Genomic DNA, 27,658 nt, shown 5'->3' with positions numbered 1-27,658 from the left:
GTTGTTCCTGTGTTCTGTTTTGAGGTCTTGAGGACTGAACCCAGGCCTTGCCCTTGCTAGGTGGGTACTCTACCGCGGAGCAGGGTTTCCAGGCCTTCATGGAGGAGGGCTTAAGGGAGTAATGTTTGACTCATTAATTCATGACATCCTGGTGGCTATGTAATGCAAAATGAAACGACTTCAACTCAGAAATAGATCACATATTTAAGTGTTTATGTATCCCTCCTAACAGACATCCTCTTTCTTTTCTAATTTTTACAGCATGAACTTTGCTGTTTTAAAAGTACAAAACATGAGGGCTGGGAAGATGGCCCAGTAGTAGAGTGCTTGCCTTGCATGCATGAGTCCCTGGGTTCGATTCCTCAGCACCACATAAGCAGAAAAGCTGGAAATGGCACTGTGGCTCAAGTGATAGAGTGCTAGCCTTGAGCTGAAAAGCTGAGGGACAGTGCCCAGGCCCAGAGAAGAAAGAAAAGAAAGGTGGTTCCCCCACCTTCCCCTCACCCCTAACGATGTGAACTCACAAATAATGAAAGCAGGGTTTAGGAGACGAGAAAATAAAGGTTTCTTTTTAAAAAGTACAAAACATGAAATGTTAACAATATATAACATGAGAAAAAAGTTGGGCTCACACCTGTCATCCTAGCTACTCAGGAGGCTGAGAGCTGAGCATCGAGGTTTAAGGCCAGCCAAAAAGTTTGTGGAGTCTCTTATCTGCAATTAACAAGCAAAAGGGCAGATGTGACACTGTGACTCAAATGGTAGAATGCTAGCCTTGATCAGAAAAAGCCTAGTGAGGGTGCAAAGCCTTGCATTCAAGTCCCAGTTACTTGATTTGCCTAATTATATATCTCTCCTACTTCCAGATCACAACCTTTAAAAACCTACCAATTGTTGAAACTGATCCCCAGAGACACCAGACAGTGAGAAGTACTTGCTTAAAGTAGAATCTTTCCAACAACTCTTCTAAGAATGACTCTAAGCCTCCAATGATCCTTTCAACATGAGCCATCTCTGGATAATCTCGCGTTTGGAAATCTTGAGTTTAACCCAACCCATGGCTCCACTGTCAAGAAGGAAGAGGTCTCTGTGTTCTCCAGCAATCAGCTCGAGTTTCCTCAACACAGCAGCAACTTGGGTGCAAGGCAGGAGCTGCAAACACTATAATCAGTTTTTTCATTCATGGCTGCAACCAGAAAAACACAGCAAGGAGGAAATTATCTCCCAGCTGGTTCTGGAGCAGTTCATTATTAGTGGATACTGCAAAGACAAGACTGACTTGAAAGAGAAATGGGAGTCCAGTGGCAGAAGCCTAGAGAAACTACTGGAAGTGCTGACAGATGACTGTGTGAAGACACCTGACTTAGTGAGTGCCGAGTTCTGATCTGGGCTAAGGGATGGAGGGAAGTCCAGAACTTGCCTGGACGTAGAGAAGCGTTATATAAGTCCACATGCTCCTGGCCATGGAAGATTTCCAGTGCTCCAAGTTAGCAGGAAAAAGGCAGAAAGGTCTGAAATCTTTATCCTGCAGGACACATTGGAGCCAATGACCGGTTGCTTGCCTGATGGAGTTCATCACCTTCAAGTAGGGTAGAGGCAAGAGGAACTGTCTCAGAGATTAGCATGTAGGCAGAGAGAGACTTCAGGAATGAAGAAGGAAAGCTTTGATAAGAACTGATTCTGCAAAGGGTCACAATATAATTTTACTGATCAGGACAAACATAACAGATACTACAGTGGATCCTTATTATCAGATTCCATGGTTGCAAAATTCCTGGTCCCATGACACATTCTTGGTCCTTTATAGACAATGCAACGTAGCAGAACATTTGAGCCACCTGGTGGGCACACAGAATCAGGCCATCCTGGACCTGTCTTCCTCGAACAGTCAATTTCATGCTACATTTCCACCGTTCCAGATTTTTGTTAATTTCATTGTGAAGTACAGTTGCAGTCTAATAGTGTTCCTAAGTGCTAGGAAATTATTCACACACCTCACAAAGATAGTTTATGTGCTGGGTGTGTTTCATTCAGGTCTGAGTTTTAGGCTGCTGGCCATGTATTCTGTGCTAAGTCATCAAAAACATATGGCTATATCAAAAAACATCTGACAATAATTGTGGCCAAAAGCTCATAAGAAACCACACTTACATTCTGCCTCACCAGAGCTGGGAAGGTGGCTCAGCGGTAGAGCACTTGCCTTGCATGCCAGAGGCCATGGGTTCGATTCCTCAGCACCACATAAGCAAAAAGGGAAAAGAAAGCTGGAAGTGGCGCTGTGGCTCAAGTGGTAGAGCACTAGCCTTGAGCTGAAGAGCTGAGGGACAGCGCCCAGGCCCAGAGTTCAGGCCCCACAACTGGACCCAAAAACAAAACAAAACATTCTGCCTCACCAATGATCTAATATTTGCTAATTGGGTGTCTTTATGACTTGACAACATGAAATCTTTTGAGAGCAGCACCATCAGAGAGAACTGGGAAAGACACAGTGCCCAGTGCCTAGATGAGATTGTGGAAAAGCGCACTGAGGGTAGGTTGTCAGATGAAAAAGCATCTTTTTTTATTTTTTTTTACAGGTCCATGTCCACATGCAGGGCCGAGAAGCCCTTTTCTCTGAGCACATGCCCTTAAGAGAAGTCATCTTTCATTTCAGATGTTAGCAGAAACCCCAACAGGAGGGACTGCAGGGATGTTCTCTGGGACTGCCTCAGACCCAGCCTTGGGAGCAGGTAGGTCAGGTGACTGGCAGGAACTCCTGGGCCACCTTTGATAGGGCACACTTTCATGGCATTAACTTATTTCCACAGGAAATGAAGCTGGTTACAGAAATGGCTGAAAAACCACCCAAGCAGATGACAGTCTTACTACTGGTCAAGGGAATCACACAGCTCCCCTCTATATTATCCAGAAAGAAAATGGCTCTAGAACAGATGAAGAAGGGTTTCTTGTGGGGACCCCAGAAGAGCCTCTGGGTCCCAGGAAGAGTTCCTGAAGAGACCAAATGATCAAGATGGCCCTTCAGAGGGGCAACTAGAGTTTTTCTCCATGTCAGTCAGGTCCTCCCCTGAGCTCAACCCTACTCACCAGAGCAATGACAAACACCAAGGAAGATCCTCCCAAGTTCAGAAAGTGTACAAGTGTAAGGAATGTTCCAAAACCTTTGCATATCTCTCTCGCTTTCTGGCCCACCAAAGAAGGCACAGGAACGAGAGGCCATTTCTCTGCGCTGAGTGTCACAAAGGTTTCTACCAGGCATCAGACCTATGAGTGCATCAGATAATTCACACAACAAAGAAGCCGTCTGTGTGCAGCAGATGTGAAAAGTCCTTCAGCCACAGGACCAACCTGCAGGCGCATGAACGGATCCACACTGGGGAGAAGCCCTACACCTGCTCCCTTTGCCAGAGAAGTTACCGCCAGTCATCCACATACCATCACCACCTGAGGATTCACCAAACACATCGGACCCGCAAGTGTTTCACCACCAAAAAAAGCAGACTCAAAAATCTTCCTCCCTGCAGCATGGAGGGGGGAGGCTCAGAACAATAATCTCAGATACTCAGGAGGCTGAGGTCTGAGGATTGAGGCTCAAAGCCAGTCTGGGCAGCAAAGTCCATCAAATTCTTATTTCCATTTAATCACTCGAAAGCTGAAGTGGAGCTGCAGCTCCAGCGGTGAACTGAAAGCAAAAAAAAAAAGCAAAGGGAGAGCTCCCAAGCCTTGAGTTCAAGCCGTGGTACCAGCACACACAGAGAGAAGTGTTCCTTCTACATAGTATCTTCAGTTACTGACCTGTAATGTACACATACCTGAACTTGTGTATGTATGTGTTTATATATACATATGTATAGTTTCTATCACTGAATCATTGTTCAAAGGATTATATGTGTTTATAGATGATTCTGTCATTTTACTGTCTCCTTCCACTAAATGGAGACGTTAAAAGAGGGTAGGGGATGCCTCATCTTTTGTTCACTGAAGTACTTTAAATGTGTAGGAAGTGGCTGTCCAATAAATATCAGTTGGATAAATGAATATGTAACTCTAATGCCTACCTCTTAAAATTCAAGAATGCAGGGGCTGAGAAGGTGGCTCAGTGGTAGAGCGCATGCCTTGCATGCATGAGGCCCTGGGTTCAATTCCTCAGCACCACATAAGCAAAAAGAAAAAAGCCGGAAAGTGGCGCTGTGGCTCAAGTGGTAGAGTGCTAGCCTTGAGCTGAAGAGCTGAGGGACAGTGCCCAAGCCCAGAATTCAGGCCCCATGACCAGACCCAAAAAAAAAAAAAAGAATGCATTCCACTTGGGAAGACAATAATTTCGTTGGCAAAGAGACACCGGAAGAAGTGTAGCTTTCTATTCATTTCTTCCAAAGATGGTGGGTGGGAAGTAAGGGAGATGAATATTTTCAAACTATCTTAAGAAAGTCATTCAGAGAAAAAATTCTGTGTGGAGCAAGGGCATGGGGGTGGTCAGCTTGCTGGCACAGCTGTGAGAGCTGGAAATTGGGTCTCAATTCCACAGTGCTATGTAGAAATGATCCAAGTCATGGCAGATAGGAATTGGATTTACTCAGACAAGATAGTGAGGAAACAATCCTCAGGTGAATTCAGAGTGGGGAAGGAGAGGAGTGAGGGAAAGAGAGGGAGAAAGAGGGAGGGAGAGGGAGAGAGACAGACAGACAGAGAAGAGTGTGTGAGAGTGAGCAGGTCCTGAGATTTGAACGCAGGGCCTGGGCACCTTACCTGAGCTTTTTTGCTCTAGGCTAGTAACATTCTGCCATCTGAGCCACAGCTCCACCTCTGCCTTTGTGCTGGTTAACTAGAGATGAGTTTCCTGGACCTTGTTGCTGATGCTGGCTTCAAGCTGAGATCTTCAGATCTCAGGCTCCTGAGTAGCTAGGGATACAGGTATGAGCTACTGGTGCCTGGCTTTTTTTTCCCACAGTGCTCTGGTAAGGAAAGAAAGTGCATCTTGGAGACAAAAGAAAAAACTCCAAAAAATTCATCAAAGTCATTTGCTTATAGGCACATACCTCCAAGGTCCAGAGACCTCTTGTCTCATTTCACTGTTTACTCTGTTGGGAGTATGTATAATTCTCCTGTTTTGAGCGCAAGCCAGTGGCTGGTGCTCATTTCTCATTGTTGTGGCTTCGCTAAAACAAATCCATGATGACCCTTTCAAAGCAAAATAATAATACAAGATAAAAAAATAAATAACCGGGCACCAGTGGCTCACACCTGTAATCCTAGCTACTTAGGAGGCAGTTTGAAGCCAGCCTGGGCAGGAAAGTCTGTGAGACTCTTAGCTCCAATAAACTACTCAGAAAAAGCTGGAAGTAGGGATGGGAAGGTGGCTCAGTGGTAGAGTGCTTGCCTTGCATGCCTGAGACCCTGGGTTCATATGCAAAAAGGAAAAAGCCAGAAGTGGTGCTGTGGCTCAAGTGGTAGAGTGCTAGCCTTGAGCTGAAGAGCTGAGGGACAGTACCCAGGCCCCACGACCGGACCCCCCCCCCAAAAAAAAGCCCAAAATGGCACTATGGCTCAAGTGGTAGAGCACTAATTTTGATCAAAAGCTCAGGGACAGAGCCTAGGCCCAGAGTTCAAGCCCCAGGACTGGCAAAAAACATTTTCTTGATAAACAGAAAATACTGAGCCATTCACCCTTTCTCCAAAATTATAAAACACAGATTATGCATATATTTGCAAAATATGGTTGTTTTCCCTCATATTTTAACACATGCTAACTTTATTACTTTCAGGTGTTTTTGTTTTTTGGGTGTTTTTTTGTCTGTTTGTTTTGTTTTCTGGTCCTAGGGCCTGAATTCTGGGCCTGGGCGCTGTCCTTCAGCTCTTCAGCTCAAGGCTAGCTGCTCTACCATTTGAGCCATAGCGCCACTTTCTGGCTTTTTCTGCTTATGTGGTGCTGAGGAATGGAACCCAGGGCCTCATGCATACGAGGTAAACACTCTACCACTGAGCAACCTTCCTAGCTCCATGTTTTATGTGCTATGAAAAGTATGATTTTCAAAAAAAGTTCACACATTTTCAGACTTTGTTTCTTCCCAGATAGGCTACATGTATCTCAGTGGTGAGAAATAGATATGGCATTTAGTAAGCTGATTATATGTCAACGTCTAGTGCGTTGGGGTCCCTGGGTAAGGGTCACGAAATCACCAGGACACAAGGGATGCAGAGAGCAAACAGCAATTGCCACTGCATGCTGTGCTTTATTGTTAGTGAGTATTTAAAGACAAGCAAGCATAATCTTTGCCAAGATTTGGTCAGAAAACATTTACACAAAAAATTTCCACAGATACATTTTTACTTGACCTATGAGACAATGTCTAGGTATATTATTATCTAAACTATTTTAGAGCAAGCTCAAACCACTTCTCTAATCTCAGGAAAATGCTTGACCAGTTGTTCATCTATGCTTAAGCAAGCAGAAGAGCCACTTCCTCAGCTCTCAGGAGTCTGTGACATGTGTCTGGAGATAGGGAGAAAGAACGTTTTCCCTCTCTAGCCTGGCATTCCAAGAGCTTTCCTAATCCCATACACAGTCCTCAGATAATCCCGAGGCTGGAGCTTGCATCATTCTGCCCCCTCAACATAGACCCTGAGTCTTCACAGTTATACATCAAAATACTCCGAAATTTTTTATGCTTAATTGGTTGAACCTAAAACCAGATAAGATTAGGGGGAAATGAGGAATAGTAGTAAACTTATAGTAAATACAGGAGCTATTCCTTCAAGGACTTCCTTCAGATTAAAGAAATAAAAGACGTTTTAGGGGAAATGAAACAGGAGACCTTGAGGAAGGCAACTCAGAAATATGGTATTTAGAAACACAGAAGTGCTGTCTTTGCTTCTGAGAGAGACCACAGAACGGGTTCCTTGGGCTGGGAAGGTGGCTCAGTGGTAGAGTGCTTGCCTTGCATGCCTGAGGCCCTGGGTTCAATTCCTCAGCACCACATAAGCAGAAAAGCTGGAAGAAAAAAGCCGGAAGTGGCGCTGTGGCTCAAGTGGTAGAGCACTAGCCTTGAGCTGAAGAGCTGAGGGACAGCGCCCAGGCCCAGAGTTCAGGCCCCACGACCGGACCCCCCCCCCCAAAAAAAAAGAACGGGTTCCTTCCTGAGGGCTGCGTTCCTTACCCTAAGAACTAACAGCTAGGAAGGTGGCTCAGTGCTAGAGTGCTCGCCCCGCAATCGAGTCCGCGATTTCGATTCCTCAGCATCACATAAACAGAAAAGCCAGAAGTGGCGTTGTAGCTCAAGTGATAGAGCGCTGGCCTTGAGCTGAAGCGCTAAGGGACAGCGCCCAGGCCCTGAGTTCAAGACCCAGGACTGCAAAACAAAACAAAATCCTAACCCTTGTCTGACAGGACGCGTGCCTTCCTGAGAAAAACGCTTCCCCCAACTTCAGCCACCTCCTGCCCCAAGTGCAGAGACAGCGGGCGCCTCCCTGTCCGTGTCGAACACTCAGAAGTCACACTGGCTGCATCACCTCGGGGCCAGGCTCTGCGTTTACCCCACGAACACCCCACGCCCGGGGACGGTGTCCCCAGCCCGGCCCGCGCGCCCCGGCCCCGCTTCTTCCTGAACAAAGCCCCGCCAGGCTTTCCCAACGCCTCGTGGTCCTCCGCTGCTGAGCACCAGAGCGCCATCTTTGACAGGGAACTACACTTCCCAGAATGCTCGGTGCTAACCCCCGTGCGCGTGAGCCAATGAGAGCTCGGCATTAGGCGTTTCCATGGCAGCAGAGGGTGAGGGCGGAAGTTCGGCCTCGGCTTTGTGGCGGCCATTTTCCCGGTAGAGATGATGAGACCGTGATGGCGGGGACGAGGCGGACGTCGCGGTGAGCCGCGTCAGGCCCGGGCTCCCGCTCCGCCCGCAGAGTCCCATGGCGGCGGCCGCGCTGAGGAACGCGGCCCAGGTGAGCGCGGCGCCCCGGCCCACCGGAGCCCTAGGTGAGGGGGCCTGTGCGCTCGTCTGCGAGGCCTGTGCGCGTGCGCGGCTTGTGTGCACGCGCGCGGTCTGCGAGGCCTGTGCGCGTGCGCGGCCTGTATGCGCGCGCGTGGCCTGTTTGTGTGCAGCCCGGGCCCGGTCGGTGGGTTTGCTGGTGGCCGAGGCTCCGCCGTGACGCCTGAGGTGCCGTGCAGTGCGGCAGCGGGCGAGGCGCCTGGGACGGCTTCTGTGAGGTCTCAGAAGCTTCCCGAAGGAAGAGCAGAGCTGAAGGGGCGGTGAGGACGTCGAGGCCCGGGCAGTTCCGTGGTTTTTTTTGCAGTGTTCTTTGGCTAGCAAGAAGTCGCCATGGCCGCTTGAGCAGTCAGTCGTCTGTCTTGCATGATGGAGGTGCGGGCGAGAAGCAGCAGGTGACTTCGCGGTCTAGCACGAGTCTGGAGAATGTAGCAGATGGTGGAAGGTCGAGTGGAGGCTGCCTCTCGCGCAGGTGAAGGTGCACGTGCCAGGGTTGTGGCTTAGGGGAGGTGATTACTTTCTGGAATTGAGTTTGTAAATGATGCTTGGATTTTCCATGTGGATGGTGAGGGAGGCAATGATTCAGGGATGACCCTAGGGTTTTCGCAGGAATGCAGGTTCTGTCCACAAAGGTAAAGATGTAATATTCATGGGGATGGCACGGGGTGTGATAAGTCATGTTAACACTCGGAGATGCTTCAGAAACCACTGAGTAGTGGGATTGAGGAGCTGAACACAGCAGTCAGTGAGAATCAGTAAGTGGGAATCAGTAAGTGGTTGCGTATGGAGGCATCTACAGTGTGGTATTACTGGATTAAGGGAGTGGATGGAACTTAGGAGGCAGCCTTTATGGACGCTTGGGAAGTGGGTGGAGCCGAGGACTGCCTGTTGGTGCTTTACTGGGTGGTGCTATTGGGTTGTACAATCCTGATACAGGGGCAAGTGGCCATGAAGGTAGAGTGTAGTACAGTAGTTTGCCAGATTTCATAGACTTTCAAAGAGGAAGGCATGTGAAACTGGGGCAGATTTGTTGTGTATTTGAGAACAGTAACACTCCCTGTGGACTTGGTACTTATTCACTACTCATTGGGATTTTGAGGTTTGGAGTGTTTAGTTCAACCTGGAAAATCAGCCCAGGGTAAATAAGATTATCTGTGATATTCAGTTAGCCGGAAGTGCATTTGCATTAGGGACAGTTGGTCTTTGTGTGTTGGGAAGTTTGGACACGTGCAGAATAGAAGTGGGATGTGGTTCTGGTTGCTGAGGCGAGCACATATATGTGTGTCCAGCTCAACTCCAGCAAAAATGGAGCCAGCGACACAGCTTTTGTAGGATTTGAGTCTCCCACCACTAGTGGAAGAGCTTAGAACAGGTCTGAGGTAATGTGAGGTTGCCCAGGGTATTCTAGACAGTGAATGCAGTGTGATACTTGGAGCCAGGGCTCATACATGGTGGCTCGGCATCTAGTGAGACTAGGATTATAGCAAATGGTGACTTCAAGCCTCCCTGGAGGCTTGTTGTCCCTGCCACATGGACAACTCTTTTCTTTCGAATGCAACCTTGTTCCTGTGTAGCAGGTTTCAACTTCCACCAGCACATCAAGTCATGGAGATGGGTCGGTTGTGGTTCCAGGGGAGGCCTTTTGGTCATCATCCCAGTTGCTGAGATTTTCTCCTCTTCACCTCCATGTGGTGCTGGGTGGTGTATATTCTTCTCTCCAAGCATGTGTATAATAAAATTGTGCAACAAATCTCTATTTCAGTGTCAGATAACGCGTTTGGCAATCCCCACAATCCGAGGATTTAAATGCTACCACAGTAGTGTGAAGAGGTGGTGTTTAAGACACCACATGTGGGAAGTCAAAGGTGTCAGTGGTGTGGGGTGGCGAGGGGGTGTGGCCATGGGAAGGAGCTGTGTCTGCAATTACGGGGGATGAGTATCTAAAGAGTGATGTAGCTGGGCGCCGGTGGCTCACGCCTGTAATCCTAGCTACTTAGGAGGCTGAGATCTGGGGATTACGGTTCAAAGCCAGCCCAGGCAGAAAGTCCGTGAAACTTTTTTTTTTTTTTGCGGGGTCCGGTCGTGGAGCCTGAACTCTGGGCCTGGGCGCTGTCCCTCAGCTCTTCAGCTCAAGGCTAGCGCTCTACCACTTGAGCCACAGCGCCACTTCCGGCTTTTTTCTTTTTGCTTATGTGGTGCTGAGGAATCGAACCCAGGGCCTCATGCATGCAAGGCAAGCACTCTACCACTGAGCCACCTTCCCAGTCCTGTCCGTGAAACTTTTATCTCCAATAAACTACTCAGAAAACCGGAAGTGGTGCTGTGGCTCAATCGGTAGAGTGCTCACCTTGAGCTGAAGAGCTGAGGGACAGCGCCCAAGCCCAGAGTTCAAAACCCACGACCAACCAAAAAAAAATGATGTACACAGCCAAAAAGCCACCTGGCCCCAGAGCCCTGACCTTCAGTCTAAAAAGAATGCTGAAGGAAGGAGGGTAGATCTGTCGTGCCCAGTCCCTAACTCAGTTGTATATGTCTCCATATGTACCACATGACCAGTAAGCCTGAGAGGACTGTGACACTGTGGATCTTCCCTGACTAGAGGAGCCTGGGAAGGGGTTGGGCATAGTATGTGGCAGAATTGATTGTGTGTCCTAAAGAGAGGCTTTTGTAATTTGGGAAGTCTCTCCGTGGCACTGTGACCTTTGAAGATGTAGCCGTCCACTTCTCCTGGGAGGAATGGGATCTCCTGGAAGAGACTCAGCAGTGCCTGTATCGCCATGTGATGATGGAGAACTTAGCCCTGGTGACATCCCTAGGTGAGTTCCTCACCCCTGACTGCCTGGAGCTGGACCTCGGCCCTTCATACAGGTGTCCTTCACAGCACTTCCCCATCTGTGCGTTCTACTACCTGTCATTCTCACACCCACACTGGACCTTATCCCACACCTCGGGGTTCATGTCTCCCCAGTTCTTCTCTCTGTTCCTTCTGTGGTGGTATTCTCCAAGACAGATCTCAGTATATTGTGTCACAATGTATGTATGCATTCTTACACAGTCCTCCTATTTTTCTGGGCCTGGACACACCATCCTACAACAGCACATGTGTGAACAAAGCAGTCACATGCAGCACACATGGACACATCATCCCCCATACACGAAACGTCAACAGCAAGGTTTCTGATAAAAGCTGTTGTGCAGAATCAGGTTTTCAGCTTTCCTCCTGTCTGTCCATACATGGTTGTGTCCGCTGCCTCACGGCTCTCTCCATGAGAGGGTTTCATCATCTGTCAGTGGCAGTGTGCACTTACAAGCGCTTCTTGCTTTCAGGTTTTTGGCATGGAGCAGAGGATGAAAAAACACCTTCTCAGCTGAGTGCCGCTTTTGAAGCGTCCCAAGCCAGAACTTCTGGAGAAGGTCTGTCTCCCCACACGTCTCATACCGGTGTGATATGGGGCCCGGTCTCGAGAGACATCATGCACACATGTGGCCCAGAGGGAACACATTGTGAACAGGCAAGTGAAGCATGGCAGAGGCAGTTCTGTTGCAGTGCAGACACTCATCCACACCAGGAGCAGTTGGGAGAGAAAAGTGGCACAAGTAGTGTAGGCCTTGCCTCTTCTGGGAAGGTCAGCGAAGCCCCTATGTCAGGGGAAGCCCTCCCTGATGGGGGCGGCAGCCAGGAGTCCCTGGCTGCTGCAGGGCTCTGGCATGAGAAGCCCACGTCCACTGGGGAGCGGTCAGATGCTAGCAGTCACGGGACAGCCGTCCATCACAGTGGAAAGCCTGATTGCAGCTATGTGGCAGTCACAGACACGTTCAGCTACACACGCTCAGCTGGTCAGCAGCAGAAAACCCTCCCTCGAGAACGGTGCTACACGTGCAGTGACTGCGGGAAATCCTTCAGCAAAAGCTACAGCCTCAGCGATCACTGGCGGCTCCACACCGGGGAGAAGCCGTACGAGTGCGGGGAGTGCGGGAAGTCCTTCAGGCAGAGCTCCAGCCTCATTCAGCACCGGAGGGTTCACACCGGCATACGGCCTCATGAGTGCGAGCAATGTGGGAAGCTGTTCAGCAATAAGTCCAACCTCATTAAGCACCGGCGAGTCCACACCGGAGAGCGGCCCTATGAGTGTAGCGAGTGCGGGAAGTCCTTCAGCGAGAGTTCAGCGCTCCTGCAGCACCACAGCGTGCACACTGGAGAGCGGCCCTACGAGTGCAGCCACTGCGGGAAGTTCTTCACCTACCACTCCAGCCTGATAAAGCACCAGAAGGTTCACAGCGGCGCTCGGCCCTACGAGTGCGGCGAGTGCGGGAAGTCCTTCAGCCAGAACTCCAGCCTCACGGAGCACCGGCGGGTCCACACGGGAGAGCGGCCTTTCAAGTGCGGCGAGTGCGGGAAGTCCTTCAGCCAGAGCTCTGCACTGCTTCAGCATCAGAGAGTACACACCGGAGAGCGGCCCTATGAGTGCAGCCAGTGCGGGAAGTTCTTCACCTACAGCTCCAGTCTCCAGAAACATCAGAGGGTTCACACTGGATCGAGGCCCTATGAGTGCAGCGAATGTGGCAAATCCTTCACTCAAAACTCCAGCCTCATTAAGCACAAGAGGGTCCACACTGGAGAAAGGCCTTATAAGTGCACCGAATGTGGCAAGTCCTTTAGTCATAGCTCTAGCCTCATTAAACACCAGAAAATTCATAGTCGATGAAGGCCAGTAAGGCCTTAGGATTGACAGAGAAGCTCTAGCTCTGTTAGGCGGTGCTGAGAGCAGTGAACAACAGAATTGACTCAGCTCAACATCTTAGCAGATTACTGTCATGTGGTGATGTGCTAGTTCCTTGTTCAGTACAACTCTGGAGAATTGGTGTCATGTCTTTAACAAGCCACCTCATCCGTCCAGAACTGCACAGGAGGCCCAGGTATGTTGTAGCTACACTGCTAGGTGCTGCCTTGTTCTGTGGCCATCACAGCTCTGCCTCCTGGTGACGCCTACAGTGTGCTGTTCACCCAGCGTGGTGTGTGAAGCCGGGTGGAGCTGGGCTTCCCCCAGGGTCCACAGAGGCAAGCTGAGCAGACAGCTCTCTTTCCCTTCTTTCTTTCCCAATGACATGGGGACGGACCTGACCCAGTCTGGCCTAGAGGATTCAAAGGGTGGACTGAATAGTTCAGGTGTCTTGTTCATGTCACATGACTTAATGGATGTTCCTAGCCTCAGTTCTACCACCTGCCTCCCATGCTCTGGTTTGTATAATAAAAGTCTTTATTACTTAAGCCACCATCTTCTTGGGAGTTCTGTTCGCTGTATGGCCAGTTTTCAAAACATGGGTTCTGCTAACATGAAGGTGAAGGAACCCAGTGTTTCTCTGTGTCTTAAGGGAGAGTAGGAGAGTGGCTCTACTGGTCTGGATGCAGTTTGCCTTGCTGGTGAGACCACTGTGGAGGAGCTGGAGGAGACTGTCTAACTTGGATTCAGGTCAGCCTGAGGAGAGTCAAGGACAGGGGTGACAATTGGGTGCTTCTGAAACAAACATGAGATTCTCCTGGGCACGAGTTGCTGCACCATGCTCAGTGCTGTGTGGGGAAACTTGCCCTGGTGTGGTCCGTTTGCCTACCCTGAATTCTGAAGGGCCACACCACGAGATGTTAAGATTGTGGTGCGACTTAGGACATTTAAGGAAATACTGAGTTACAGAGGAGTGCTGGAGGCAGCCACAGACTGGTTAGAGGAACCCCATTATACCTCCACAAGGCATGCTGTCAGTCAGAGGAGCATGCTCCAGAACTGTACCCTGCAGCCGAAGTGGAGTCAGATCCTCAAACAATGTGCTCTTGAGGCTGCTGCTGGGCAGGCAGCCAGCACTCAAAGCAGCATGGCAGGTACTACCGGGTCTCTGAGCTGCCAGCATTCCTGCCAAGGGCCAGGTCTGAATGAGAATGTACAGGACATGTATTAGAAAGTCAAGGGCAGGGGCTGGGAAGGTGGCTCAGTGGTAGAGCACTTGCCTTGCATGCCAGAGGCCCTGGGTTCGATTCCTCAGCACCACATAAGCAAAAAGAAAAAAGCCGGAAGTGGCGCCGTGGCTCAAGTGGTAGAGCGCTAGCCTTGAGCTGAAGAGCTGAGGGACAGCGCCCAGGCCCAGAGTTCAGGCCCCACGACCGGACCCAAAACAAAAAAAAAAGAAAGTCCAGGGCATTCAGTGTACTTTTTTTTTTCCATAAAGGAAGCCTCACATTGTAGATATTATTAGTTCGGGCTCAGATTTAAACCTAGTGTTTCTCAGCTCTTTTTTTTTTTTTTTTTTTTTATTGTAAAGATACTATACAGAGGGTTACAGTACATGAGTGAGGTAATGAGTACACTTCCTCTTGAACATTGTTAGCCCCTCCATTGTTTTCCCCCTACCATCCCCTCCCTCCCTCCCTTCCCCGAAGGTTCTTTTTTTTTTTTTTTTTTTGTTTTGTTTTTTTTTTTTTTTTTTATTGTGATTAAGTGATTACATAGTTTCTAAGTCACAAGTTCATTCTAACTTTCCTGGAACAAATTGTCTATCACAGTCTGTAATATATAACAGTGTTCACATGTTATACACCATACATGTGATCAGCAGCGTGGGGATATTTAGTAGTGGTTCAACCAGATGAGCAGGAGTTCTTTGTTTCTTAAGTCCTGTTAGTTTTGTCGTATCACCTAACATTTTGGATTTATCATCCACTTATCAGGGAGACCATGTACCGTTTGTCTCTTCGCTCTTGGCTTACCTCGCTCAACATGATTCCTTCTAGCTCCATCCATTTCCCTGCAAATGCCATTATTTTGTCATTTCTAATGGCTGCATAATATTCCATTGTGTATAGATACCACAATTTTTGGATCCATTCATCTGTGGTGGGGCATCTGGGTTGTTTCCATATCCTAGCTATTGTGAACAGTGCTGCGTTTCTCAGCTCTTTTGACATGGCATTGTTTCACCTTCCCAGTGGATTTTATTCCTTTGTTCAAGAACCTCTGCCTTTTAGTAAGTACCTATGTATGCTCATCATGTCCATGTCTCTCAGGTGAACATCATTTGCCCTCCCCACTTCTGATCATTGTCTGTTCAGTCTTTCCCTAGGTAACTCAGGAGCCAAATCTCCTACTTCATCTACTAAATAACCACACCTCACATTTGGTTCTGTCTGGCTCTCCTGTCATCTGGCAGGTGGCACACAGCTTTGCCAGTGGTTTCCATACTTGCATGTTGAGTTCTTTGAAAAGTTAGAGGCCACCCTTCCTCCTTCATGATTGTGCCAGAGGAACATTCACCTATGTTGTAATTCAGGCATTATAATTTTAATACAAGGCGAATAAATCTGTATCCCTATAAAAGCTGAAATAGTCACAGCAGCTTTATTTGTAATCAAAATATCTTAAGTGACACAAATTCCCTAGTGATTTGTCCATAGAACAAAATTTGACTTAGCCACCATTAAGAACTTTTCACATAAGTATTGTTGAATCCCAAAATAATTATGCAACTCATATATATACATATACATATATATATATTATATATATATATTTACTTTAGTATAACTTAAAATTCCAGAAAGTGCAAATATTTATCATAAAGCAAACCACTGTTACCTATGTTACCTAGAGAGCTGGGGAGTGTGAACATTACAAGAGAACAAGCTAAACACAGGTGACAGATGCGCTCATTCTCTTGATTGTAATGATGGTCTCACATTAGCTCTGTTTACCAAAGTATGTGACTTTTTCTTTTCTGACCTAGGATCTTACAACATTGCCCACTTTGGCCTCAAATGATCCTCCTGCCTCAGCCTCCCTAGAAGCAGGGACTATAGGCCTAGGCCACAGTGCCAAGCACCAAGCAGAAAGTTAATAATGAAAAGTGTTTTAACAGAAGCTTTAAGAAGTGGCCTGGGTGTCCTGCTTCTGGAAAAGTTCTTCTTGTCAGTGGCAGCAATTACTGGAAAGCAGTGAAGGCTGTTACACTTTTATAGCAAGAATGCCGACTGGGCCACAAAAGCCACAGCCCTGAACTACAGAAGCATTTTTCTGTTATAGGAATCTGCAGAACCTTTCCATTGTTTTCTCTCATAAAAGCACAGCTTCAGGAAGTAGCTATGAAGAGCCTCAGAATTTGTCAGTTATAGGGCTTGAACTCAGGGCCTGGGCACTGTCCCTGAGCTTTTGTCTTCAAGGCTAGTGCTCTACCACTTTGAGCAACAGCTCCATTTCCATTTTTATGGTGGTTAACTGGAAATGAGTCTCACAGACTTTCTTGCCCTGAGCTGGCTTTGAACTGGGAACCTCAGATCTCGGCCTCCTGAGTAGCCAGGATTACGGTGTGAGCCCCCCAGCTCCTGGCTCAGAATTTCTTTACATAGTGACTCCACAATCATTGCCAGTGAACACTTGTGGATACATTTATTTGTTTGTTTATTTTTTGGTCGTGGGACTTGAACTCTGGACCTGGGCACTGTCCCTCAGCTCTTCTAGCTCTAGCAGTTGAGCAACAGCACCACTTCTGGTTTTTTGGTGATTTATTGGAGAGAAGAGTTTCACAGACTTTCATGCCTGGGCTGGCTTTGAACTGTGATCCTCAGATCTCAGCCTCCTGAGTAGCTAGGATTACAGGCATGAGCCATCAGCGCCTGGCATGGATACATTTTTTGGGGGGGTGGGGGTAGCCGGTTGTGGGGCCTGAACTCTGGGCCTGGGCGCTGTCCCTCAGCTCTTCAGCTCAAAGCTAACACTCTACCACTTGAGCCACAGCACCACTCCTGGCTTTTTTCTTATGTGGTGCTGAGGAATCGAACCCAGGGCCTCAGGCATTCAAGGCAAGTGCTCTACCACTGAGCCACCTTCCCAGCCCCAATGGATACATTTTTTTTTAAGATGCATTCCATTTAGTTTATTAGTCTCCTGGTTTGTATCCTAGTGACCAGTGACAATGTGTAGTTCATATATCACAGCAAAAGGCTATAGACTGTTCTCAAGTGTAAATAATGTGGCCAATGAGGTAAGATTCACAGCTGAAGGATTTCCTACATCCATGGCATATGTAAGGCCTCTCTCCAGTGTGGACTCTGGTGCTGAAGGAGGTCAGATGTGTGAGCAAAGGGCTTCCCACACTCACTGCACTCACAAGGCTTTTCTCCAGTGTGACCTCTCTGGTTCTGAACTAGGCTGGAGCTTTGACTAAAGGATTTCCCACATTTATTGCACATGTAAGGTCTCCCTCCTGTATGCTGAGAAAGACTAGCCCTCTGGCTAAAGGCTTTCCTGCATTTCCCACATTCATAAGGCCTTTCCCCAGTGTGAACTCTCTGTACTGAATGAGGCTGGAACACTGAAGGACTTCCCACACTCCCCACACTCATTCGGTCTTGTGCTAGTATGAATTTTCCGGTGCTGAGCGAGGTCAGATTTCTGGATAAAGGACTTCCCACACTCAAGGCCTCTTCTCCAGTGTGGACTCTCTGGTGTTAAGTGAGGATAAATTTGCGGCTAAAAGATTTCCCACACTGGCTACATGCGGAAGGTCTATCTCCAGTGTTCGTACCCTGGCATCGGACAAGGTTAGAGAACAGTCTGACGAACTTCCCACACTCCCTGCACTCATAAGGCCTTTCTCCACTGTGGATAGTCTGGTGTTGAACAACTTCTTGGCACATTGCCTGCAGAGATACAGCAGCTCTCCAGTGTGAACTCTCCCATGTCGAATGAAATTAAAGATCTGTCTGAAGCTTTCCCACACTCCCTGCACTCCTAAAGCCTCTCTCCCATGTGCACTCTCTGGTGTAGAAAGCACTGGAGTGTTGTCTGAAGGCTTTCCCACTCTCCCTGCACTCCTAGGGCCTCTCTCCTGTGTGCATCCTCTGGTGCTCAGTAAAGTTGGGCTTGAACATGAAGCCTCTCCCACACTCCTCACACCTGTGAAGCCCTGCTCCCTGGTGATGGCTCTGGCTGTGGAGAAAGGTCTCCTCACATTCGCTAAGTACACAATGTGCTGCTTCAACACAAATTCTCCTGTGCACAGAATGGTGTCAGTTTCTGCCAAAAGACTTCCCACAGTCAGGACACTCACGGGTCCATTGTCCAGTGAGAGTAATGTCCTGGTGCTGGCCGCATGCACACTCACAGGACAACGTCCTGGCGCTGGCCGTGTGCACACTCACAGGCAGAGGCTTCCTCAAGCTGGTTCCCCTTGCAGAGCCCTTCTCCAGGGCAGGGCCTCAGACGGAGAACAAGTATTTGCTGGTGGCAGGATGCTTTTCTGCATACGCCCTGTTTACACCATCTTTCCTTGCCCCAGAGCACTGCCCCACTCCTGCTACTACCATTTCCTTGCTGCTGCTGCTGCTGCTACTGGAGGCCGCCCATGTAGGCCAACAAGGCCTTTACAGCCTCCCCAGGGGGGACAGGCTCTGTTGGCATGAGGCTGCTGCGGTTGTCAAATACAAGGCCCTGACCATGCACCTTTCCCAGGGCTTTTATTTGGGTTCTGCTGGAAGTTGGCAAGGAAACAGAAGCTTCTCACGTGTGTGCTGTCCACAAACAACTTCTGCACAGAGGATGTTTGGACCTTAGCCTGGTGCAAAACATTTCCCAGGACTGGGTTGCCTGCCTCACAGAGTTGAGTTTCCTAGGATGTGGGAATGGTGGGTGCAGAAGTTAGCGCTTCCTCAGGCCTAGGGGCCATAACCTGAAATCGGAGAAACGTTAATGAACTGCATGTTGACATCTTTGGAGAGGGAAAGGCCTATCAGGAGCTAGATGTGGTGGCACACACCTGACTCCCAGCACTAGGGAGGCCAATGGAAGAGGATCTTGAACTATAGAGTGAGGCTCTGTCTACAAGAATAAAAAACAAAGCAGTGAGCACCATGGGACTGTTGTGAGAAGAAAGCAGCTGAGGGCAGCTGAAGGAGCTGCTTTGAGGGGAAGGGCCTTTGAAAACCAGAGTGAGACCGGAGGAGGAGAGAGGGAGGCCCAGCTCATTCCTGTTTCCTTGGTGTCCACTGAGGACACATCCAGGCTACATCCAGGCTGGGGAGGCTGCAGGCGCCAGTTCAAGACTAATTCAAATGGAACTAATTTAGGAACATATATGTATCTCAATCTTCACTCAAAACTGGGCACAAGCTGGAGCCAGTGGCTCATGCCTGTCATCCTAGCTACTCAGGAGGCTGAGATCTGAGGATCAGGGTTCAAAGCCAGCCCAGGCAGGAAAGTCCATGAGACCACCAGAAAACCGTAAGTGGCACTGTGGCTCAAGTGGTAGAGCGCTCACCTTGAGCTGAAGAGCTCAGGGATAGCACCCAGGCCCAGAGTTCAAGCCCCATGATCAAAAAAAAAAAAAGCACGGTGCTTTCCTTTTTCTGCTTTTTACAGGGATCAAAAGGGTGTGAAGAGAGAGGGAGGACAATGCAATCATGCACTACATAGAAAATGAATTAGGCAACTTGGCAGGGAACTGGGGAAGTGAAGGAGTCGACGCTGTCCAAAAGGGTGCCCCCAGTGTGCAACACCTTAATAACAATAAAGCTGAATCAAAAACAGCGCAGAGCAGGCAGTGGAGACCAAGGACAGGGACGGCGCTGGTGTAGAGGCCAGACGTGGTCAGATCTAGTCACCACCCTGACAAGGCCCCTGCGCTAACAAGAAGACTCCGGAGATGGAGTGTGGGGGTGCGGGAGAGGGGAGAAGGACCGATGCGGGGGATGCTGACAGCAAGACTCCCGAGATGGAGTGGAGAAGGGGTGGAACGGGGGGGGGGGGGGGGGGGGCTTTCTCCTGGGGAAGGGGGGCGGGAACGGGGGGGAGGGAGGGGCTTTCTCCTGGGGAAGGGGGGCGGGAAGGGGCCCCTCATCGAGGCACGCTGAAAGCAGGCAGGTCTGCTTCCCAGGAGAAGGGAACGCAGTGTCCTCGAAGATCGCCCGGCGTGGAACAGTGGCTCCGCTCCCTCCTAGCCCCGCCCCCTTCCCCATCCCCCATCCGATAAGATGGCAGCCAGGCAGCCTGTGGCTTCCAGCCAGCGGCTGACCCATAGGCCTGCAGCGCCCCGCTACCGCACCTGCGGTCACGCGTGGAGAGGGGCAGCGCGGCGGGAGCACGGCAGAGCCTGGCCAGCCTTTTCCCTTCCTGGGAGCTGCCATGACCACGGTCACCCGACCGGACGTGGGCTTTGCGCCCGACATCCCCGGGGCCCCTTACCGGGCCGGGTCCATGTGTGGCCGGGGCGCGGGCCCCGTCGAGGGTCGCCCACGGCCCGGGGCGGCGAGGACGGGTCGGGCCGCCCACCCGGCACGGGCGCCCCGTGAGGCCCAAGCTGACGACGCCGGGGGCGGTGTCGCCGGAACCGTTCTGACAGGTAAACACCGCCGGGCGGAGCGCCCCTTCCCAAGCCCTCGAGGGCTTCCATTGGCTCGTCTCGCCCGTCGTTGGCGCGTTGCATTTAGGGAAATGTAGTTCACACAGCACCAGCGGCGTTCGGGGGGGGGGGGGGAATTGAAATGACGCCGGCCAGCAGAGGTTACGAGGAAAAACGCCCTTTGTGGATGGGGACAGAAGGGAAAAAGAGGGTAACAGTGTCCCAAAAGAAGTGCACTCTTGACCTGAGATGCAACTGTAACTGCACATCGCCGTTATAATAATAATAAAAAAAAAACCTGCTTAATGCTACTTGGGACCATGATGGTCCGCCCTGCGGAACCACCGGGGCACGGCTCCCCGGTCTCCCCCCACCCCTGCTCGGGTCACCGCACTTACAAGGCCTGATAACGGACGTCTCACACTCCCTGCACTGGTAAAGCCTCTCTCCAGTTTGGACTCTCTGGCCTGTAACAAGGTCACATTTCCTGTTGAACAACTTCCCACGTTCTCCACTCTGATAAGGTTGGACTCTGGTATGAACTCTTTGATGGATACTGAGGCTGGAGCTCTGACTGTAGGTTCTCCCACCTACTCCACATTCATTAGGCTTTTCCAAGGCAAGGACTCCTGAATGACTACTGTGGTGTTGACCACCATGTGCCCACCGGTTGAGAAAACAAAACTTTAATATACTTTAAAACTGATTTTGTAATTTCAGAATGTTACATCTTATTAAAGTACAAGTATGAAAATTCATACTAGCTTTGAGATTTATGAATTGCATTACTTGCATCTAAGAGTTACCCCTCTCTTCTGCAACATTTTCTTTTTAAATCTTGCCTTTATTGTTTCATCAGTTGTTTGCTTTTTATGTCGGTTGTGGGGCTGGAACTCAGGGCCTGGGTGCTGTCCCTGAGCTCTTTTGCTCAATGTTAGCATTCTACCACTCTGAGCCACAGCTCCACTTCCAGTTCTCTGGTGCTTAATTGGCGATGAAGAGTCTCACAGGCTTTCCTGCCCTGGCTGGCTTCAAGAATCTCAGATCTCAGTCTCCTGTGAATGCTATTATTTGTTGATAAATATTTTCACCTGCCTTGCCACACTGTCTCTCAAATGAGGCAGCTGTTTCTCAACAAGCATCTGTAAGTGGGTAAGGAGAGCAAGGGAGTTACTGAAGCAGCTGCTCTTGCAGGCCTGTAGCCATTGCTCAGGGAGATGGAGTTTGGGAGGACTGAGGCCCCAGGCCAGCCAGAGCAAGAAGTGAAACCCATGGCAACAAGCTGGCCAGACTGTGGTCCCTCCCTGCTTGGGGACAGTTCAAGTGGTATAGTGCCTGCCAAGCAACCTGAGCACAAACTCCAGCACTACCAGTACTACAAGTATGCATGTGTGCATGCACATATACACAAATACATATATATGCAAGTGCTGCAACCCTGTGTCCACCCAAATCTTTCTCTTCTCTCTTCCTTCTTTCCCCTTACCAGAATCCACCCAAGCTGGCACCCTGATCTTGGACTTCTGGTTGTCAAAACTGTAAGGACTCTCTTGTTCCTAAAGTCACCCACCATATGTCATTTGTTCTAGCAGCCTCTCTGAGAGACTTCCTGGGCTGGGACTGTTGTCTCAGAGATGGTGTGGCTTTCTCCTGGGGGGAGGAGGCTGAGGGAGAAGCACTGAGGGTGGGTCCAGGCTGTAAGAGTGTGACTCTGGCACAGTGCCCCAACTCCCACAGTGTCCACCCATCCACCAGAAGGTCCTCTCCCAGCTGTACCAAGCAGATGCAAGCTGTCAGCTTTCTTGAACTATCCCAACATCTAGCTCACAGCACCACTGTTCCCATATTACATCCTATTCTTTTTTTTTCATTTTAATTTAGGAAGGATGGAAACAAAGGAAAAGTCAGGAGATCTGAGTCTAGTTTCATTATTTTTTTTTCTGCCAGTCCTGGGCCTTGGACTCAGGACTTGGGCGATGTCTCTAAGCCTATTTGTCTCAAGCTAGCACTCTTCCACTTGAGCCACAGCACCACTTCCGGCTTTTTCTGAGTAGTTTACTGGAGGTGAGAGTCTCACAGTCTTTCTTGCCTGAGCTGGTTTTGAACCATGATCCTCAGATCTCAACCTTCTGAGGAGCTATGATTGCAAGCGTGAGCCACCAAGCAACTGGTAGCCTCATTTTTAAGTCAACCTAATCCATTTTCACTAATAGCATAAATGGGACCTCTAAGTCATATAAATGTAGTCAATAGGAAATATCACTGGGAAAGTTTTGTTTAATGAAAGAAATTTGCTGGCACAGTCTGGAGGACTGGCCAAAGAAATTATCTGAATTTCTAGTCAAAACCAGAGAAGAAAATCCTGACTGTTTCTCTTTCACCTTTAAAAGACTTGGATTCTGTTTTCCAGCTGAGGTCTATGAGCGCCAAGAAGCAGCCCGGGCCATATTATATATATTTATTTTCTGTCACATCCTTCCGACGCTTCTTTCTGTACAGTGCTTCTCTGGGAGCCAGTCTTGCTCATGTTCTCCATCCTCTGTTATCACTACAATTGTTCCCTCCGCCTCTGCTGGCACATCCCGCATCTCCCTCACAAACTTTCCATTGTTCCACTGTAAATGTCATTCTTTATACTTTGCGTCGGTAAAGCTTGCTGTTCTCTCAATTTCTTCTTTATGCTATTTTCTCTCCTTTTTGCTCTAATAACTAAAATGCAGAGACTGTGTTATTGAGATGATAGTAAAGGAAGAACAGGAATAGAAGACAAAAGGAGTGGGAAGGGGGAAGCATAGACAAAAGCAATAGGATTGCCAGAGATCATGACTACTGTTTGACAGGTGACAGGTTTTTGTTTGATTTTACATTTTTTTCTTTTACTCAGGGCTAGTGCTTTACTAACTTGACCCTCACTTCCACCTCCTTATTTTTGGTTTTTGAAATTAGGTCTCTGTGTAACCCAGGCTGACCTCAAACCCATTCTTCCTGCCTGGGCCACTAAGCATTAGGATAACAGACGTGTGCCAACCACACCCAGATGACAAAGAATTTTAAAATTATTTTCCCACTTCTTGTATTCAAGCTTTACAAATATACAAATTTTTTCTCCTGCCGGGCGCCAGTGACTCACACCTGTAATCCCAGCTACTCAGGAGGCTGAGATCTGAGGATCTTGGTTCCAAGCCAGACTGGGCAGGAAAGTCTGTGAGACTCATCTCCAATTAACCACCAGAAAACCAGCAGTGGCACTGTGGCTGAAGTGGTAGAATGCTAGCCTTGAGCTGAAGAGCTGAGGGACAGCGCCCAGGCCCACAACTGACAACAACAACAAAAAAAACAACTTTTTTTCTCCTGGGAATGGTAGCAAACACAGGTGATCTCCCAGCACTGCCTGTCTTTTTTCTAAGTGCAGGAATAATGTCACAAGAACAAGTGTGTGTAAAGGAAAGCTTCACTGTGGAAAAATGTTTCCTAAACATTACCTTAATCCTTGGAACTGTCCTCCATTAGGGAACCAATCTGTTTACCCCTTGTTTGATTGTATGAAAACAGATACATTTGTGGAGGCACAAATAAGTATCTTATCTCACCTATTACTATCTTTGAAAATCAAGCCATTCATTATTGCCAATTGAGCTGTCTTGTAACCTTGGGTCTAACAAGCCAAAGTGTTCTCTACCTGAACCAATGAACTTTCCCAGCTCCTTTTCATTCTCAGGAAGCAGGTGAGCAGACTCCTCCAGACCATCGTCCTCAGAGCCCTCCTTCTCATCGCCCAAGAATGGTATCTCCACATTCTCATAGAGCATCGCAAGCTGCTGGCTTTCCTCTGACTTCACCAGTAGACTAGAGGAGAATATAGATGAACTCAGGAGCAGTTTACAGGAATAGTCAGGCTTTAATTATGAGACTTTCTGACCAAAAAGGGATGGTTTGAGCTAGGCACTGGTGGCTCACACCTGTAACCTAGTTTCTCAGGAGGTGGAGATCTGAGAACAACGGTTTGAAGCCAGCCCAAGCATGAAAGTCCGTAAGACTCATGTCCAATTAACTTCCAGAAAGCTAGAAGTGGTGCTGTGGCTCAAAGTGACAGAACACACAGGGACAACACCCAGGCCCTGAGTTCAAGCCCTACAACTGACAAAAAAAATGGTTTGTACATGATGGTAGGTGAAGGAAAACAGAGGGGGCAGGGAGGAAGAGAGAGAGGGAGTATACTGGTGGGGGCTTGAACTCAGGGCCAGGCTGCTATCCCCAAGCTTTTACACTCAAAGCTGGCACCCTTCCACTTGAGCCAAAGCTCCATTTCCAGCTTTTTGGTGGTTAAAGATGTAAGTCTCGGGCTGGGAAGGTGGCTCAGTGGTAGAGCGCTTGCCTTGCATGCTCGAGGCCCTGAGTTCAATTCCTCAGCACCACATAAGCAAAAAGAAAAAAGCCGGAAGTGGCACTGTGGCTCAAGTAGTAGAGTGCTAGCCTTGAGCTGAAGAGCTGAGGGACAGCGCCCAAGCCCAGAGTTCAGGCTCCACGACTGGACCCAAAAAAAATAAAATAAAATAAAGCTCAGGCTGACTTTGAACCCTGATCCTCAGATCTCAGCCTCCTGAGTAGCTATGGTTACAGAAGTGAGTCACTGGCACCCAGAAGAAATACTTTTATGTCACATTAAACATAGAAGAGCTCAATTTTCAAAGCTGGTCAACAATTTCTGCCAAGAAATAAGTTGCTTCCAAGGAATGGATCAAAGCCAGAATTGGAGTGAATGACTCACTCATATAGGGCACAAAATTTAAGAAGCTGACAAAATGATTCCACAATCAAGCCAAATCATATTCCAATGTAATATGTTAAAAATAAAAATTAAGCTGAGTGCCAGTGGCTCATGACTGTAATCCTAGCTACTCAGGAGGCCAAGATCTGAAGATCATGGTTCAAAGCCAGCCGGGTAGGAAAGTCTATGAGACTCTGATTTCCAATTAAGCACCAGAAAATCAGAAGTGGAGCTGTGGCTCAAAATGGTAGAGTGCTAGTATTGAGCAAAAGAGCTCAGGGACAACACTCAGGCCCTGAGTTCAAGCCCCCTAACCAACATAATAATAGCCCAGAAATCCATAATGAACAAAACGTAAACATTTTAAATAAATACAGGTAGGTATTACTGACTTTTCCTTTAGCTCAGACTTCAATATATCTTGACCCTCGGGCTGGGAAGGTGGCTCAGTGGTAGAGCGCTTGCCTTGCATGCATGAGGCCCTGGGTTCGATTCCTCAGTACCACATAAGCAAAAACAAAAAAGCCAGAAGTGGTGCTGTGGCTCAAGTGGTAGAGTGCTAGCCTTGAACTGAAGAGCTGAGGGACAGTGCCCAGGCCCAGATTTGAGGCCCCATGACCGGACCAAAAAAAAAAAAAATGTTGACTCTTTTCATGGTGGATACTGTTTGGCACTAATCTAAAAAAATTTTTTTTTGGTTTTTGGTCAGTCACTTGAACTCTGGGCTTGGGTGCTGTCCCTACACTATTCAGTTCAAGGCAAGTGCTCTACCACTTGAGCCACAGGACCACTTCGGTTTGCTAGTGGTTTATTGGAGATAACAGTCTCACAGACTTTCCTGCCTGGGCTGGCTTTGAACCGCGATCCTCAGATCTCAGCCTCCAGAGTAGCTAGGTAGGATTACAGGAGTGAACTACCACCGCCTGGCTACTAATCTAAAATTTAAGTGCTATACTAGTATTGATCCTGATTACTGAGTCAACACACCCGAAGTGGTGTCTTGCTTATGTCCCTGTGGGTTCCGTCCTGAAAGTGGCTCATCGAACGGCTTTTTCTGTTTAGTGTCGAAGTAGATGCTAGTGTTTTACATTTTGCTGATAGTCCTACCTGCTTAGGTCTGCGTGACAGCTAAAATACACACACACACACACACACACACACACACACACACACACACACTCCTATTCTCTTAGGATTAGCTTATTTGTATTCCAAGGAGCAGTGATGGAAAAGAGGGAAAGGCAATCCAGAAGTATGCAGCAAGGTGAGAAGAACTGCCTGGTCACAAACATTAAAACCAAGGCACAGAGAGACAGAGACAGAGACAGACATACAGAGACAGACACAGACAGACACAGACAGATGTAGCCTTGGGTCAGAAACCTAAGGGGTCCTCCAAACACCCAGGAATAAAATATTTTAATTCAATATTTTTATAAAAATCTGAAACAAATGCAAAAATCTACAATAAGTCAAATATCAATGTTATAAATAAAGGCAGAATCCAACAGTGCTTCTAAATGTTAAGGGATTTTTCTTTTCCAAAAAATACTAAAGCAGCTGAAAATGTGTGTGAAGAATAATGACATCAGTCTCCCAAAGGCCAGGGTTTTACACTTGCTCCTGATGTTTTCTAGTCTACTAAATTTTATTCTGTCCTGTTTATTTCCTGTTATACCATGACTCAAGTTAAGTTCAATATACATTTTGAAAAATGCTGGACAGCAAATTCATATTATAATAACTTAGCAATTATAAGCATCGTCACCATCCTTTTTTTGGAGGGGGGTCCAATCATGGGGCCTGAACTCTGGGTCTGGGTGCTTTCCCTCAGCTCTTCAGCTCAAGGCTAGCACTCTACCACTTGAGCCACAGCGCCGCTTTTTTCTTTTTTTGCTTAAATGGTGCTGAGGAATTGAAGCCAGGGCCTCATGCCTGCAAGGCAAGCTCTCTACCACTGAGCCACCTTCCCAGCCCTCCCGCGCCCCCCCCCCCCCCGTCACCATCCTTTGACACCAAATAATTCCCTAGCAAAGTTGTTGTACTGGCACTTAAAGGTGGCCAGCATTATGTGGCACAAACTTACTGTATTAGATAGAAGACCAAAATGCCACATACAAGGGCAATGCTGAGAGATGTACATGCAATGAAAATTACTTGAACGAGAACAGGTCTGCGTGGAATTACTGCAAAAAAATGGAAAGAAAACAAATTCTCAAAAAATTTCATCTTAGCTGTCTCTTCTCAGTTAATATGTTAATAGCACTGTAATTACAGAGAAAAAATAGTGAACAAAATCAGAAATATTTTTAAAAACAACACTGTCAAAAATTTTAAATCCCAGCTGGGCGCTGGTGGCTCACGCCTGTAATCCTAGCTACTCAGGAGGCTGAGATCTGAGGATCGCAGTTCAAAGCCAGCCCAGGCAGGAGAGACCGTGAGACTCCTATCTCCAGTAAACCACCAGAAAACCGTAAGTGGCACTGTAGCTCAAGTGGTAGAGCGCTCGCCTTGAGCTGAAGAGCTGAAGGACAGT

At 48.3% G+C, this 27,658-nt stretch overlaps 3 protein-coding genes across 4 annotated transcripts in view; 2 read left to right on the top strand and 1 right to left on the bottom strand.

Moving 5' to 3' along the window:
* Positions 1 to 121: 121 nt before the first annotated feature.
* Positions 122 to 7,727, top strand: LOC105994237 (zinc finger and SCAN domain-containing protein 4-like). The gene is given in 6 exon segments (XM_013027650.1): positions 122 to 159; positions 1,128 to 1,164; positions 1,166 to 1,366; positions 2,577 to 2,655; positions 3,053 to 3,469; positions 7,423 to 7,727. Coding segments are annotated over 6 exon segments (1,077 nt in total).
* Positions 7,728 to 7,843: 116 nt separating this feature from the next.
* Positions 7,844 to 13,232, top strand: LOC105994320 (zinc finger protein 154-like). Of its 2 annotated transcripts, none has more exons than XM_013027783.1 (3): positions 7,844 to 7,932; positions 10,657 to 10,792; positions 11,304 to 13,232. In XM_013027783.1, the coding sequence occupies exons 1-3, from the start codon at positions 7,900 to 7,902 to the stop codon at positions 12,680 to 12,682; spliced, it is 1,548 nt and encodes a 515-aa protein (XP_012883237.1). In that variant the 5' UTR covers positions 7,844 to 7,899; the 3' UTR covers positions 12,683 to 13,232. The 2 variants fall into 2 exon arrangements, with proteins under 2 accessions (XP_012883237.1, XP_012883238.1); XM_013027784.1 differs by having other exon boundaries at positions 7,856 to 7,966.
* Positions 13,233 to 22,807: 9,575 nt separating this feature from the next.
* LOC105994236 (chromosome unknown open reading frame, human C19orf18) overlaps positions 22,808 to 27,658 on the bottom strand; it is an 8,534-nt gene continuing 3,683 nt past the window's right edge. The window contains exons 3-5 of the mRNA XM_013027649.1: positions 27,209 to 27,308; positions 24,034 to 24,200; positions 22,808 to 23,063 (exon numbers count right to left, since the gene is read on the bottom strand). Of these exons, the coding sequence (XP_012883103.1) occupies positions 22,948 to 23,063; positions 24,034 to 24,200; positions 27,209 to 27,308 (383 nt within the window). The 3' untranslated portion in view covers positions 22,808 to 22,947. The remainder of the gene's footprint in view (positions 23,064 to 24,033; positions 24,201 to 27,208; positions 27,309 to 27,658) is intronic.

This window comes from Dipodomys ordii, unplaced genomic scaffold, assembly GCF_000151885.1.
Source record: "Dipodomys ordii isolate 6190 unplaced genomic scaffold, Dord_2.0 Scaffold105, whole genome shotgun sequence".
Classification (NCBI taxonomy): Eukaryota; Metazoa; Chordata; class Mammalia; order Rodentia; family Heteromyidae; genus Dipodomys; species Dipodomys ordii.
Note: the sequence above shows the minus strand (reverse complement) of the source record. Positions and strands in the feature narration are given on the sequence as shown.

What these genes read in the sequence shown, in the direction of transcription:
- LOC105994320 (XM_013027783.1), top strand. Translation starts at nt 7,900, where the DNA reads ATGGCGGCGGCCGCGCTGAGGAACGCGGCCCAG. An exon ending in CGCTGAGGAACGCGGCCCAG is followed by an intron (nt 7,933 to 10,656) that starts GTGAGCGCGGCG and finishes TAATTTGGGAAG; the next exon opens with TCTCTCCGTGGCACTGTGAC. An exon ending in AGCCCTGGTGACATCCCTAG is followed by an intron (nt 10,793 to 11,303) that starts GTGAGTTCCTCA and finishes TCTTGCTTTCAG; the next exon opens with GTTTTTGGCATGGAGCAGAG.